At 56.1% G+C, this 14,947-nt stretch overlaps 2 protein-coding genes across 2 annotated transcripts; one reads left to right on the top strand and one right to left on the bottom strand.

Annotated features, from left to right (window-relative positions):
• Positions 1–296: 296 nt before the first annotated feature.
• RANBP1 (RAN binding protein 1) lies at positions 297–8,139 on the bottom strand. The gene is made up of 6 exons (XM_079762524.1): positions 7,973–8,139; positions 6,587–6,723; positions 3,888–4,045; positions 1,951–2,079; positions 1,079–1,144; positions 297–552 (listed from the first exon to the last, which is right to left on the bottom strand). Exons 1-6 carry the CDS (start codon positions 7,985–7,987, stop codon positions 431–433), a joined length of 627 nt encoding a protein of 208 aa, XP_079618650.1. The 5' UTR covers positions 7,988–8,139; the 3' UTR covers positions 297–430.
• A 226-nt stretch (positions 8,140–8,365) lies between these two features.
• On the top strand, positions 8,366–14,840 carry TRMT2A (tRNA methyltransferase 2 homolog A). The gene is made up of 13 exons (XM_079762523.1): positions 8,366–8,798; positions 8,982–9,541; positions 9,800–9,908; positions 10,152–10,333; positions 10,536–10,650; positions 10,748–10,863; positions 10,939–11,050; positions 11,694–11,816; positions 12,003–12,078; positions 12,399–12,515; positions 12,672–12,768; positions 12,877–13,144; positions 14,632–14,840. Exons 1-12 carry the CDS (start codon positions 8,760–8,762, stop codon positions 13,106–13,108), a joined length of 1,878 nt encoding a protein of 625 aa, XP_079618649.1. The 5' UTR covers positions 8,366–8,759; the 3' UTR covers positions 13,109–13,144; positions 14,632–14,840.
• Positions 14,841–14,947: the final 107 nt, after the last annotated feature.

Raw genomic sequence — 14,947 nt, 5'->3', positions numbered from 1 at the left:
ACAGTGGCCCAAAGTCCAGGACAGAACAAGTGTAACGAGCAGGGTCAGACCCAGAGTGCCACCCAACACCCTGGAGCCAGCAGGAACCCACACAGCTGCCAGGACAGGGCCGGCGCACACAATCCTGCCCTCCGTGAAGGTTTCGAATGAGTTGTTTATTCACTATGTTTGATGACTATAAATAAGTGTTTCCACTATGGAAAAGAAAGTTAGCACAGTACATTTTCATGACTGGGGAATGGATTTTTCTGGTCATCTTCGATAGGGCAAAAACTTCAAAAAAAAAAAAAAAAACCACCTGAATGTTGGAATTCAGTTCTTTATATAAAGTCCCTTGTAAAAACAAAACAGAATAAAAACAAACCGAAAAGATGGGGCAGGGCAAATTTTTTAAAAAAGGAAAAAGGAACAGAAAACAAGGGCAGAGGACTTATTGCTTCTCCTCAGCTTTCTCCTTGGTCTCCTCCTCTTCGGACTCCTTGCTCTCCTCCACCGTAAGAGCTTCTAGCTTTTCAGCCACTTTCTCGGCATTATCGTTTTTGCCCAATCCTCCTGGAACACGGGGGAACACAGTAAGAAAAGAGAAGCGCCATTCTCCCCAGCCCACGCTGGAGCGAGATGCACCTGCCGAGCCTGACACACTCCCCACAGGACAGGCTGCTGTTCTATCGCATGCCTCCAGTCACCCAAACACACACACACACACACACCTGGGACCTCAGTCAGTCTGCTCAGTTGTGTCTGGTCACTGGCTATGGCAGCCATTATCAGGCCCTGAATAAGCAAATGGCCGTGAGGACCTCTCAAAGTCCATTCAGCCTCTGTAGGGCTCCAGTCAGACACTGTGACCTGCCCAAGTGCAGTGAGGCCAGGCCAGTGAGCATGCACTGGGGCCTGGATGGCCAGCTCACTCCCCAGAAAGCACCATGTCCCCAGGCAGCTGCATCACCCTAGACAGGGCAAGGTGGTCGCAGTCCCTGGAATGTTTCTGTGGCAGACAGAAAAAGCACCCGCCTGGGACTGCAGCCGGGTGCAGAGTGAGTCTGCAAGGAGGCCCCGTCCACGAACACCGTGTTACCTTTCTTTTCTCTCTCTTCGATCTCTTTCCTGCATTCTTCAAACTTTGTCTTGAATTTCTGTGCATCTGCAGAAAGAAGAGACTTACTTCCTCAGAACCCTGAGAAGGGAAGGGGACAGTCCAGCAAGTGTGAGGAGCCAGGACTCGTCAAGGGCCTGTGCCACGGCCATTCGGACAAGGTGGGCCATCTAACATGACCCTGGATGCACTTTTGCCCAGACTGGGCAGTGACTGTTTCTTAGGTCCCGCCCGAGGCTAGTGGCTATGCTGAGCTATCGTCTTCCATCTGACTCTGTAACAACTGGGCACAGCCGCAGTGTGGTGGCCTCATGCAACCAAGGGCCAGGGCCTCCGCCCAGGTACTCTGCTCTCCACTCATGCTGACGTAGCTGCTGGATAGGCCCCGTTCTTAGGGCAGAAGTGAGGTCCACTCACACCAAGAGTGAGCTACTGGGCCGCTGAGCTCCAGCACCCACCCAACTTCTGCAGGGCCCACTGGGCACAGCTTTGACAACCTGGGCTGAAAAGACACCCAAGCAGGGGAGAGATGAGCCTAAGCCTGTGGATCTTAGCACAGCCCCTGCTGGCACCCAGGTGATGGTGAAGGGAAACCCGCTGGTGCAGCCTCCTTTGAGGTTAAGAGGGAAAGGCAGTGCTCCTGGACTCAAGGGTATCTGGCTTGACTGCACTTAGATCCCTTCCTTGAGGGCCCACCAGATAGCAAGGTAGTAACAACTCCCACCACAGCTTCCCAATTACCATCAATTCTCCCTGAAAAGCAATAGTGTTTCTGTTTGCAATGAAACTGCTACACTGTAACACAGGCGGCAGCACTCAGGCCCGCCCAGAGGCCCGCCCCCCCTCCTGCTTACTTTCAGCATTGAGGAAGCGGATGGCCAGCAGCTCCGGCTTGGGGCGCTCATCAGCAAAGTCGGCATGGGTGTTCCAGACCCAGGCACGGTCACTGCCTGCGTTTGGCTTCAGCTCCATCATTGGCGTGACTGGAGGAGAAGCGCCATGAGGAAAATGCCCACTGCCACAGAGCCAACTTACCACCCCGGCCACGCCACTCCAGGACTGCAGTTCTGGCTGCCAACCCCAGGTCCCATTTTGGGCAAAACAGGGATGATTCGGGGCAATCTGGAATTTACCCAAACCTCTTTTAAAATGCCCCATGTTCACTTAAAACCAGGAACACCCTAAATCAGGGAACAGGGTGGCCCTGCTCCCTGACCATGAGGTACCTTGGTGAGGATCTCCAATCCCAGTGCAGTCAAGGGCTCCAGAGCCAATGCAGCTGATCACACCCTGCCCCTTGGTGCAGGCTCCAGACCCAGGAGAGACATGGGCACAATGACAAGCAGACCAGCCCTTCCTGGGGACCGGACCCTTTGGAAGGTGGGGGTCATCAGAGGGCCAAAAGCTGAGAAGTGGGACGATCACCCAGAATGGTGCAGTCAGAATCACAACCAATCTCAGCCATATACTGCCAAGGGAGGCCAGCGGGGAGGTGCAAGGCTACCGGAAGTGGGCACGATGAGCCTTGTGACATGGTCACATGTCATGGAAGACATAGTCATGGCCTGGAATGAGCAAACCTGCCCCATCTCCACAGGCTCCATATAGATCCAAGGGAGACTAGCTGTTCTGAAAGAAAAGCACCCCCAGTGCCATGCCCAGCAGTCTACCAGCAGCAGAGGCTTCCAGGGATGTGGGATAGGCCATGCCCAGCCCTGGGCAACACATCACCATCATCACCCAGACGAGTGGTGAGCCTGTGTGCCTCGCAGGGCATGCACAGCCTCCTCCCACCATCAACCGCCGGGTCCATCGAGGGCCTATGGTGTGCACCAGGCCCAGGACTCACCTGCAACTCACACAGAAGTGACCTAGCAACCTGGCAAGGCTCTAAAAATAGCACAAGTGTCAGGAAGACCCCCGAGGAGGCACTTCAAATTGGGCTGATGGGCAATGACAGGGAAGAGCGGACAGGCTGGGACGTGGAGACTGGCACACAGAGGCCAAATGGGCCCGAAGCAACTGTGGTACAAGGAGGACCCCCCCCCACATCACCCTCGAGGGCCACTGCACTCTGGTTCCTGACAGCAGTCACCCTGTGAGCAAAGGGCCCCTGCGCTGTCAGGAACACGTCACACCAGAAACGCACACGGCCCTGGACCGGAAACGGAGTCCAGGACACGCTGACTTCAGTCACCTCTTCACAGGCCAGGCCTCGGGTGGCTAATCCTGAAAACCCCACCGCAACTGAGCCCAGCGCTAACGTCACACCTGCCTAGGGGCTTCCACCCGCCTCACCCACTCCTGTGAAGCTTCACGGGCTCCTAAGGGTGAGGACAATCCCATGTCCACCCCGTTCCAATCCCATGTCCTCCCCAGGGAACACCATGTGGGGACAGAACACACCAACGGGTGGGAAGGCTGCCGCCCAGGCACTTCACACACAGAGGCACGTGAGCACACACACAAACGCACTCACACGCCCTTAGGCCGAGCCTGGTTCCGAGGCCACACTGGGGCTCTGCCTCCATCCCGCTTGGTCCCACCTGCCCAGTCTCCACACCCCCGTGGGCTATAAGCTTCTCTGCAGGTCTGCTCTGAGTTCTGAGGCACGTTGGGAAACCTCATTTCCTAGTTTAAATTAAAAGAAAACACACACTGTAAACGTGCACTCGCGGAACGGCACACTCCTGGGTCCCAGCGCAGCCCTGAAGCAGGCTGCCCGCAGGTTGGAAGCTGCCCCGATGCAGTGCCGGGGCCCAGAATGAAAACACACCCGAGAGGCACCTACTATAGTGGTTGGCGCAGATCTTCAAGGTCTTGTCCCTCCTCATGAGGAGGCGGATGGTCCCTTTTTCCTTATGCTTCAGGAGCTTGACGTCGCCGGTGCCTCGCTCCTTCCATTCTGGGAGATCGTTCTCTGAAGCAAATCGAAACAGCTTTGCCCGCCTTCAAGAAAAGCCATTAAGTGAGAGCTTAGATACACAGGAAAGGTACCAGACAAAAGGTACCAACCTTTTGATGGAAAAAGCACTTCTTTTCTGGGTGTTAAACAAACAGCTGTATCTGATGTCTCAACGTACACCTGTTCCTTTCTTTGCACTACAAGAACTACAAACCAAAATGTCACCAAAAGAGCAAAAAAGCAAACTCCAGTTTTAACATGATGATAAGAAAGAATAAAAGATTTCTACAGTCACATCGTTTTCTTTTCCTTTTTTTTAAATTTTTTTTTTCCAGAGAGGGAGAGATAAAGAGATAGAAACATCAATGATGAGAGAATCATTGATTGGCTTCCCTCCTGCACGCCCCCTACAGGTGAGGGGGGCGGGAGGGGGGTATCAAGCCCTCAACCCAGGCATGTGCCCTTGGCCAGAATCGAACCTGGGATCCTTTAGTCCACAGGCCCATGCTCTATCCACTGAGCCAAACCGACTAGGGCCAGTCACGACGTTTTCTAACAGAAAGACCTGACTCATCAGCAAAATAGCTCACCTGAGTCTCCTGAGCATGTCTGTGAACACGGTACAGGACTTCCTGGTGACCCGTGGGGCCACAGGGCCAGCATGGAGGCAGACGGAGGCCAAGGACCCCTGCCTTCCACAGAGCCAACCTCTCCCTCAGCTGTGAGATGCCCCCTGTGCTTCCCCAGCCCCCACCAGGCCACCAGGCTCTGGCCCAACACCCTGACTTCCTGCCAAGAACGGTACCTCACTGGGCCCAGGCAAGGCCACCACCCCAGCCCTGAGCCCAGCAGTCCTCCTTAGGGCTCAGGCCAACACCCTCCCATCACCAACCACACCTGCCCCTTCTGCTTCCCCACAGGATCCCAACTCTGTTATTCCCTTTTCTGCAGAAATTCTGCTCTCTCCCTAAAACTCAATTCTGTTAAGGGAGACCATGTTCTCACAAGGATGCCCCCAGGGCTTTGACCTAGAGCCCTCAGAGCCACATACCAAGGCCAGACTTACTGGCCTCACTTCCCCCAGAACGGGCCTGTGTCTAGGACACCAAGAGCACCTCCCGCCCCCACAGGGACAAGGAGGTGACAGTACCAGCACCACCAGCAGACCTCACTCCTGGCTGCAGCATCATTTCTGGGCAGAGCAGAGACTTGGAGAACCACCTTCTGAAATCAAAGGGGCACATCCATCTCTTCTTTCCTGCAGCAGCCCCTGAACATCGGATGAACAGATGACTCCAACACAGTGTGACTGTGGGGGAGAGGGCTAAGGGGCTTGCCTGGCTCAAGGGTCCAAGCAGCCTCGATTGCCTGCCTCATTAGGCTTTTATTGGAATTTTTATCTTTAGATACAGTCAGTAGGGTGAGTAATCTTGGGAGGATACGTGTGTTTACACTGTCCTCTAGGCAAGGGCATCCAGGGATTAAGCATAAGGATTTGAGAAAACGCCCGGGGGTCTGCATAAGCACAGACTTGTTTGGGAAGGTCAAGGAATAATTAGAGGCACCACCTTCAACACTCCCCTAAGTCGGAATTCCGATAAACAGGGCAGACGGCCCTCCACACACTCCCCTGTTATCAGAATGTCCTCCTTACAAACTTCCCAACTGAGTCTCTTGTGCTCCCCAACACTTTCCCAGGTCCTTGGGAGTTGTGGGGAGCTGGTCTCCCCAAGCTCCCTTCCTTAAACGGATGGGTCCCAGGGTTGGTGACTGCCTCCGCTCCCCTGCCACCACCCAAAGCAAAGCACTCAAACCATAACCCAGAATCTTGGATAGGTTTGGGGAGGGGGGAGAGGGAGGAGTTCCACAAACTTGGACTAGGGACAACTACACCCCATTCTCATTAACTTGTAGCATTTCCTGCAATTCTGAGCATACCCAATAGGCCACAGGTCAGACATCTCAACAACACATTGCTAGTTAGGCACTGCTTCAAAACAACACTAACCCCCCCTCCCCCCCCCCCCCCCGCCTCCAGAAACTACGCCTTGTAGCTTCTCACTTAGGGTACCAAGAAGCACATTCAGAGTAACTTTTAAAAAGTAACCTCAGTTACTGTAACACTTCCCATTTTCGTTTGTAATTCCAGACATTGTTTTGTGCATTAAACACAATGAATCAAGGATTCACAAGCTTCAGAATGCTCAAGTCCATGTGCAAAATAATAATAATAATAATAAAAGATAGTAATAATAGTAGACTCCTTGCTCAACCCAGGGAAAAGGGCTGTGGGAGTCGGCAGGACATGGGGAGATGCACCTTTGTGGATAGAGGAACAGCCACAGGACACCAGGGAATGCCTGTGCCCTCCACAGCACTGGCCACAGAGCAGCAGGGGTACCCAGTAATAAACGCTGTAAGAAGTGGATTGCAATAGCAGCCTTGATTAGTCATCACACAATCCCAGGCCCTTTCTTCAGCCTCGGTCCAATTATAGGTCAAGCCAAGGCCTGGGCACCCATAATAAGCACAAATTCCGTCTTAAACAAAAGATATCTACTTCTGTAACAGCATCAGTTACTTACATTTTGAAAAGTTCCTCTTCATCTTCTTCCAGGGTTTTAATTTCTTGCTCAGGAAGAGAAACTATAGGCTCAAACTGAGGGTCGTGGTTGGATTCGTCTGCATTCTCGGTGGAGGTATCATGGTCCTCATGGGTGTCCTATGGAGGGAGGTGTGGAGAGTTGACTGATGGCCTGCAAGCCAGGGCTCACCAGTGTCCAAAGTGGGCAGCCCCACCAGTGAATGGCCTCACCACAAAGCAAGAGATTACGCCTACAGCCTTTCACACTAGGAAAGGTTTGCATGTCGGCCCAGCACATGGTGAGACTCGCTGGGCTTCGGCACCCTCCCCTAGATGCATCAATCACATCTGACCGGGGCTCCTAAAACTCAGCCACCTACTAAACAAGTGGCCTGGGAGAAAGCGCCCCCTTTCTTTGAGCCTCAGTGTCCTCGTCTGTAAAATGCAGATACTGATATCGCCAAGTTTAGATTAAAGGGCACAATGATGGACTGAAGAGGACAGTGTGACAAGTAAAGCAAAAAGCAACCCGTTGAGTTTGTACCGGTTGAGAAAAATGTGTGCTCTTGCCTCCTAGACGAAAAAGTTGGGACTGCCAGCTTTTACAAGGAATTCACAGTTCTGTCAGAAACTTTATCTTGGTTCGGAAATTAAAGTCAAAAGAGCCATAAAATTCTGGTCCACTTGAGATAGGACACAAAGGATCGTATCTTAGGTACAGAACACGCGGCTCTGATCCACAAAACTGTAAGAAACCCGGACACTTCATGAACAGATTGAAGCCGAGAAAGAAAAGATAAGCCTTTGCTGCTTTCCTTGGTCGGGCAGCACTGCGGCTCTGCCGCGGCCAGCTCCGCAAAGCCGACAGCCGCTGCCAACAAAGCCGCCCCCACCCTGGGTCCGCACGTCCAGGACCCCCCCCCCTCCCCCGGACCGCGAGCGCTTCCGCCGCAGAGGCCTGTGGCCGTTCGAGGTTAGGCCAGAATGAATGAAGTGCTGCGTAGACCACAGAGGGAGGGATGCACGACCTCGGTGGCAAGCCCGCATGTGGGCCGAGCCGGAGGAAACCGGCCTGCGTCCTAGGAGAGCGGTGAAGTGAACACGAGACCAATTAAGATTGGGCGGTGGGGCCGCCCCAAGGTCGCGTGGACACCCGCAGACCCCGGGCCCGAGCCCGCAACCCCAGGCCCCGCGCATCCTGGCTCCGAATGTCTCGAGACCCCAGGCCGCAGTCCCCACAGCCCGACCCCGCGCCACGGCGACCCGCAAGCGCCAAGATCGCAGGCCAGCGGGGGTTGGCGACAACGGCGCGGGCCGCCCACGTGGCCGCCGGTAGCGGCCTCGGGCCCCAGGCCCCCGCCCATTACCCCCCCAGGCCCAGCCGCACCTTGGCGGCCGCCATGGCGGCGCGGCGGCGGCGGCGGAGCGGCTGGCTTGGTCGTTGCTGGCTCCGGGGCCTCTCGGCGGCTACTCGTAGCTCTTTCACTCCGCGTCTGGCGCCGGCGCCTCCCGCCCGCCCGCTCTTCCCTCCGCCCAGCGACCCGAACCCTGACCCCTGACCCCGGAGGCGGGAAACGCGCCGCGATTCAAAACCAGTGCAGCTTTATTGGCTCAGGCGACGGACATTATCATTGTCCGGCCCGCCCCGTGCTTCCCGCCAAAACGCCCGCGGCGCATGCCCGGCCCTCCCGGCAGCCCAGAGAGCGTGCGCTCCCGACGGCCCTCGCGCGCACTTCCGCCCCTCGGCCGCGCGCGGTCTTGGGCTCAAGAAAGCGGGAGCCAGACGCTGGAGTCGGTGCTGGCGCGTGGCGATGACGTAGCCGGAAGCCAGGATGATGGAGGCGCACCGCCTAGTCTGCATGCGCTAGCCGACTGGACAGCGGCTGGCGAGGCGAGCCACTGGCGCGAGCCCCTGGCCGGCGGGCGGTGCACCCTATTCCCGAGACCGGGACCTGAGCCCCGAGGGTTGGAGCCCCGCCCTCGGGTCGGAGCTGGGAGGCGGCCTCAGGGTGCCAAACCCGCGCTCTGCGAGCTTCCCGTGCGCCAGGCCCAGGGTGAGGCGGTGGAGACGGCCCCTCAATCCAGGCAGCAGGACGGACTGTCCGGACGATGACTGACAAGCTCGACCACGAAGCAAAGTGAAGGGAGATCCCGGCTAGAGACGCGGGGCGGCGATGGCAGACTTCATGAAAGGAGATGGAGATGGGGGCGCGGTGGGAAACCACTGGGGATGGGGGTGTGAGATGGGAGAGAAGGGATTGGAGGGTGAGGATGATAGAAAGGGTGGGGCTGGGTGTAGGAAGCACTAAATGGAGGTCTAGATGTGAGGCGATGAAGCCTGGACGTTCAGGACCCAGAGTCCACCCCTCATCCAGCCCATGCCTGTCTCCACACAGGGCCCTGGGCCAATGGATGGCTGCAGCCAGGACAGCAGCAATGCCCTGGGCATCTCTGCAGCGCCAGTCCCCCACGAGAAGGAGGAGGAAGAAGAAGGAGCTGGGACAGCTGCAAAGTCAGGCCCTCAGCCAGGGCTCTACAGCTACATCAGGGACGACTTGTTCACTTCAGAGATCTTCAAATTGGAGCTGCAGAACGTGCCACGCCACGCCAGTTTCAGTGATGTCCGACGCTTTCTGGGCCGCTTTGGCCTGCAGCCCCATAAGACCAAACTCTTCGGCCAACCTCCTTGCGCTTTTGTGACATTCCGCTGTGCCGCTGAGCGGGACAAGGCCTTGCGCGTACTGCATGGTGCCCTCTGGAAGGGCCGCCCTCTCAGCGTGCGTCTGGCCAGGCCCAAGGCTGATCCCATGGCCAGGAAGAGGCAGCGTGAGGATGAGGGTGAGCCTCCAGCCACATGTGTGGCTGATGTAGTGACCCCTCTTTGGACGGTGCCCTATGATGAGCAGCTTGACAGGAAGCGGCTGGAGTGTGAACAGGTGCTGCAGAAGCTTGCCAAGTGAGTGTGAACAGTCACCCCCCTTGACACCGGAGCTCTGTTCAGCTCCATGCTTGGTCAGACCTACCTGTGCTCTGTACAGACCTCCTTGGCATCTGCACAGACTCTTGGGGAGCTAGCCAGTAAGACCCCTGTGTTACCAGTGGGGATAATGAGGTACAAAGTGAGGGTCTTAGGCACCGAGGTGTTTGGAGAGTAGTTGGAGATGGTTTGGGGGCAGCGGGCTGAGTCTAACCCTGGTCCCACCTCACTCTGCAGGGAAATTGGGAGCACCAACCGTGCCCTGCTGCCCTGGCTGCTCTCACAGAGGCACAAGCACAACAAAGCCTGCTGCCCACTGGAGGGGGTCAGACCGTCACCCCAGCAGGTCAAGCCCACAAACCTTTACCCCATGCTCCTAAAGAAAACTGTCCTCACCCACCCCTCTTGCTTTGCATTTACTACTCATGTTGGTCACTAGACTGCTAGCTGGATTGCCACACCCTCTGGGGAGCTGGGGCTTCTCACACATTGCCCTCTCCCACTCACTGTGGTTCCCTCCATGAACAAGTGGTGGGCTGCCAGGTTAAGGTCCGCTTTGTCTCTCTGCCTCCCTCTGCTCACCTTGCAGACGGAGTATCGAAACAAGTGTGAGTTTCTGGTGGGCATCGGAGTGGATGGAGAGGACAACACTGTTGGCTGCCGGCTAGGAAAGTACAAGGGCGGGACATGTGCTGTGGCGGCCCCCTTTGACACTGTGCACATCCCTGAGGCCACCAAGCAGGTGGTGAAGGCCTTTCAAGAGTTTATCCGGTGAGGGTTTGCAGCAGGGAGAAGGTTCCAGAATGTTCTGTATTATAGCAGAGAGCCTGAGTCCTGCTGGGGAAAGGTGGGGGTGAGGGTCCTATGATTGTGGTGGCCTGGTGAGTGTGGCTAAAGGAGAGAGCAGGAAGGTTGCTTGCCCAGTTCTGGTCAGGAGATGTTGGGGACTCAGGGCTGCTTATCGCTCCTACAGGTCTACTCCGTACTCGGCATACGACCCAGAGACATACTCAGGCCACTGGAAGCAGCTGACCGTGCGCACCAGCCGCCGTGGCCAAGCCATGGCCATTGCCTACTTCCATCCTCAGGTCTCAGGCTGGGTGGCCCTGCTGGGTGAAGGTGTCCCAGCCACAGTGGGTTGCATGCAACACAGCCTCACAGGGCCTTTTCTACTGTTTCCTCCAGAAACTGAGCCCCGAGGAGCTGGCAGGGCTGAAGGCCTCCTTAGCGCAGCACTTCACAGTGGGGCCAGGCAAGGCCAGCGGGGTGACCTGCCTCTACTTCGTGAAGGAGGGACAGCGGTGAGGAGCCTGGATGAGAGGGTGGGATGAATCCTTTCGAGGGCTAGCAACACTGACTGGCCTCACCACCCACAGAAAGACTCCCAGCCAAGAGGGCCTGCCCCTGGAGCACGTAGCTGGGGACCAGTACATCCATGAAGATCTGCTGGGGTTGACCTTCCAGATTTCCCCTCATGCCTTCTTCCAGGTAGCCAAGTGCCCTGGGGATCATAAAGACACACGGAGGGAGGCCTGATGTGATGCCAGGACATAATTGGGACAGTGGGCTAGAGTAGGTGACAAGTGTTAGCCTGCAGAAGTTTGGGGGAGAGCATTCAGGCAGGGGAGCCAAAGAGCTGCGAGGTAGTAAATTTCACTAACTAGACCTTTGTGATAACCCTGCTGGTTAAGATCCGCTGTCTCTCTGCCTCCCTCACATGTAGGGAGTGAATCGGGGTGGTGCCAGGGCTCTGGTGAGAGTTCTGAAGTCTTCTGTGCCTGACGTTATGGGGGATGGTCCCACACACCCATCACTCAGAAGTTCCTAAGTTAGGGATGTGGGGGGTCAGCATCAAGTTGCTTTAAAGTCAGGGCCCTGAGTGAGGTAGCCCAACATCTTGTAGATGGAGGAGCAGTTGGACCACTAGCTCTGGGGTGCTTCAACAATTAGAGGTGGGGAAGGGGTGGGATCAGGCCTAGAAAAAAGATGAGTGAGCCAGGGACTGGCCACAGGCCTTAGAGAGGGGAGTTCCCTGGGGGATGCAGGTACTTGGTGGGGCACTGCAGTGGGGAGGCAAACTTGGGCAGTGGGGCTGCTTTTACATTCTGGGTCATGCTGGCCCACCCTCCAGGTGAACACCCCAGCTGCTGAGGTCCTCTACACAGTCATCCAGGACTGGGCCCAGCTGGACATGGAGAGCACAGTGCTGGACGTGTGCTGTGGCACTGGCACCATCGGCCTGGCCCTGGCCCGGGTGAGCCTTTCCACCCACCCCAGCTGAGGATGCCCTCTCCTCACCCAACCCTCCTGCTATCACCACTTTGTGACCCCCTAGCCTGTCCCAAATCCTCTTCTCCTCCCAATGCCTCCTGCTACTCTCCACCCCAAGCCCCTGGGGAGGTGCAGGGCACCCTCAGCCTGTACCCTCTCCTTGATTCAGAAGGTAAAGAGAGTTGTGGGGATTGAGCTGTGCCAGGAAGCTGTGGAGGATGCCCGGGTGAATGCCAACAACAATGGTGAGAGCCAGTGTACCACACAGTGGGCAGTCCCCACCGCTATATACCTCAGCACCACACCTAGAATCCATTACATGGCTTAGGGTGGGGACAGGGGGGACACGTGACAGAAACTGCAGAAGGCACAACAGGACCCCTAGTGTGCACCCACAATGCCTGCCTGGGGCTGCCCGATAGGGAAGGAGGGTGAGCAAGCTCCCTGGCCAGTCAGTTTTCCTAAGGCATCTCTGGTCAGGGCCTTCAGGACACACCAGGCAGCTCAGCGGGCCCAGTGTGGCGGAGCATCCTGGATCCCAACGGGCTTGCTGTACCATCTGCAGAGTTGAGCAACGTCGAGTTCCACTGCGGGAGGGCCGAGGACCTGGTGCCTGCCCTGGTGAGCAAACTGGCCTCCCAGCAGCTTGTTGCCATCCTGGACCCACCCCGCGCCGGCCTACGTGAGTGAACCTCCATTTGGGGGTGGTACAGGGAATGGAGGACAGTGGCGTCTGGGTGGACCACCAGGCTGTGCAGCCTCAGGCCTGATGTCCACATCCATTGGGCTACCCCTTCTTTGAGGTGGGAACCTTCCCTTAAGGAGTCTACCTCCTCAGATTCCAAAGTGATCCTGGCCATCCGCAGAGCTGAGAACCTCAAGCGGCTCCTGTACGTCTCCTGCAACCCCCGGGCGGCCATGGGCAACTTTGTAGAGTGAGTTAAGGTGGGGGCTTGGGGTGGAATGGGGCCAGCCCCCAGCCCCATGCCTCCCACAGGAGCCCAGCCATGTGACTAACCTGGACTACTCCCTTCCCACCGTAGCCTCTGCAGAGCCCCGTCTAATCGGGTGAAAGGCACCCCCTTCCGGCCAGTCAAAGCTGTGGCTGTGGACCTGTTCCCGCAGACCCCGCATTGCGAGATGCTCATCTTATTCGAGAGGGTGGAGCACCCCAATGGCACAGAGACCCTGGAGCCCAAGGACCCACCAGCTCAGCACTCATCTGGGCCCCCAGATGACACCCAGCAGGAATCTGGGTCCTCCCCTCCTTCCTAGGCCCTGGAGCAGTGGAAACCAGCCTTTCCAGAACAGGTCTAATTGGCATCACAGGGGTAGAAACCAAGTGGCTCCTCAAATCCTTGCCTCACCCCAAAACACTGAGGTAGTGCTTCCAACAGGACACAAGACCCAGCTGTCCTGCCTAGGGCCTTCCCATTACTGTGGGTTACAGGCTCTTGCACCCTGCACACAGGTACACACACTCATTCTTTTTGGACCACAAGGGCCAGAATAAACAACTGCTAAACTACTGATGTTTCTGTGATGAGAACCCAGAGCTTTGGTATACAGGGGTTCTGCCCCCTCACTGCAGTGCAAAGGGACGGAGGTAAGAGGGCACCTTGGGGATAGGTCTAAGCCGGAGCCTCCGACTCTGCTAGCACCCTGCCAGCCCTGCGTACAGCCAATAGACCCAGCTGTGTTGGGGCAGTTCTCCCAGCTCCTCCGAACAGCAGGGCTTGGTGTTTTATGCTTAACTCCAAGGAAAAGCAGATTCAAATTTCAAAGGCCAAGTGTAGAGGGTGGAAGGGGGCATGGAGAGCACAGGGCAAGGGACTGGCCTTGCCTGTCTAGCGCCACCCCCGCTTCCCTGCACCAAAGGGAGGACCCTCAATTTTGTTCCACCCCCAAGTGAGCCCTGAAGAAGCTGGGCTGGGATGCTGCTCAGCTACTATGGGGAGCAGCTGTGTCCAGGCAAATGCCCTAGGCTCGCTGGGGATTGCTCCAGAGAGGTTCTGGCAAACTGAGGGTCCACAAGACCTCTCCCACAGCTGGAAAAAAACACCAGTCAGAACCTTTGGACAGTTTTGTTTTATGTGTCCAAACAATCAAGGCTCACTGTTACAGCCACGGCCCAGCCACCATCTAGGAAGTATATGATGCACAGAGGTGGCATCAGCAGAGGCTCTCCTTGCCCTCTACCCCCACAGCACAGCTGTGCACACAACACGCACACCACACATGGGACAGAGAAAGGATGTGGTGGGGCCACAGAGGCTCACCCACTTCTAGGAACACGTGCACAAAGCTTTGGTTCATAATGGCGCATCTGGCTGTTTTAAGGGCAAACCGTCACAGTCAATTATTCATTGCTGCAGACAGGAAGCAAGACAGAAGCAAGAGTATAATTACAGCAACAATCTTGATTGAGGATTCTGTTTTATAAAGGTCAACACAGAAGCTAACCTTGGTCACATGGGTGCTGAGGGAGGGATACACTGGGTGGCCTACAAGGCCAACATTGTCTTCCCGGAAGCAGACACCACCAATTGTCTTCCTGGAAACAAAACACCATCCACAGGGGATGTGGTGGACAGGCACACCCAAAGAACGTAACAATGCAACCCAGTGCTGGGCTCCTGTATCTGGCAGTGCACCATGAGTGTGGCAACCTGAAGAGGTGCTGGGAACAGGAAACCAATGGCTAACCACCACTACCTTACATGTGGGGACAAGCAAGGGCCCCTCACACCCCCTGGGACTCAGGACAGGGTCACATCTAACCCTGCACCTGTCCACAGGGGCCACCTGGAGAGCACAGGCTGCTGGTCAGAGGAGTGAGCTGGTTACCAGACCTGGCTGCACAGGGCGGCTGCCTTGGAAATCCAGTGAAGCTACCATCCATGTGCTTGCACCAAATCTGGAGAGGAGTGCCAGTTTGTGATCAAGAATGGATTGCACTAAGGGTCCTTGTTCCCTCTTCTTAAATAAACCCACGTGCTAAAATTCATTAATTGTTTATATCTGCTACATGATTCCAAATCTATCTTCTACACACTGTAAAAGTTTCTTTCCAAATGCTAAAATATCATAAAAGCTTTAAAAACTGAAGGGTGG

The sequence above is a fragment of the Cnephaeus nilssonii genome (assembly GCF_951640355.1).
Source record: "Cnephaeus nilssonii genome assembly, chromosome: 22".
Lineage (NCBI taxonomy): Eukaryota > Metazoa > Chordata > Mammalia > Chiroptera > Vespertilionidae > Cnephaeus > Cnephaeus nilssonii.
This window is presented reverse-complemented; position numbering and strand designations above follow the sequence as displayed.

Coding starts and splice junctions, on each gene's coding strand:
- RANBP1 (XM_079762524.1), bottom strand. Junction 4,046..6,586: donor GAAGAGGAACTTTTCAAAAT/GTAAGTAACTGA, acceptor CTTTTCTTGAAG/GCGGGCAAAGCTGTTTCGAT. Junction 553..1,078: donor CGAAGAGAGAGAAAAGAAAG/GTAACACGGTGT, acceptor CCCGTGTTCCAG/GAGGATTGGGCAAAAACGAT.
- TRMT2A (XM_079762523.1), top strand. CDS start 8,760: ATGGCAGACTTCATGAAAGGAGATGGAGATGGGGGCGCG. Junction 12,079..12,398: donor GGTGAATGCCAACAACAATG/GTGAGAGCCAGT, acceptor TACCATCTGCAG/AGTTGAGCAACGTCGAGTTC. Junction 12,516..12,671: donor CCCACCCCGCGCCGGCCTAC/GTGAGTGAACCT, acceptor CTACCTCCTCAG/ATTCCAAAGTGATCCTGGCC.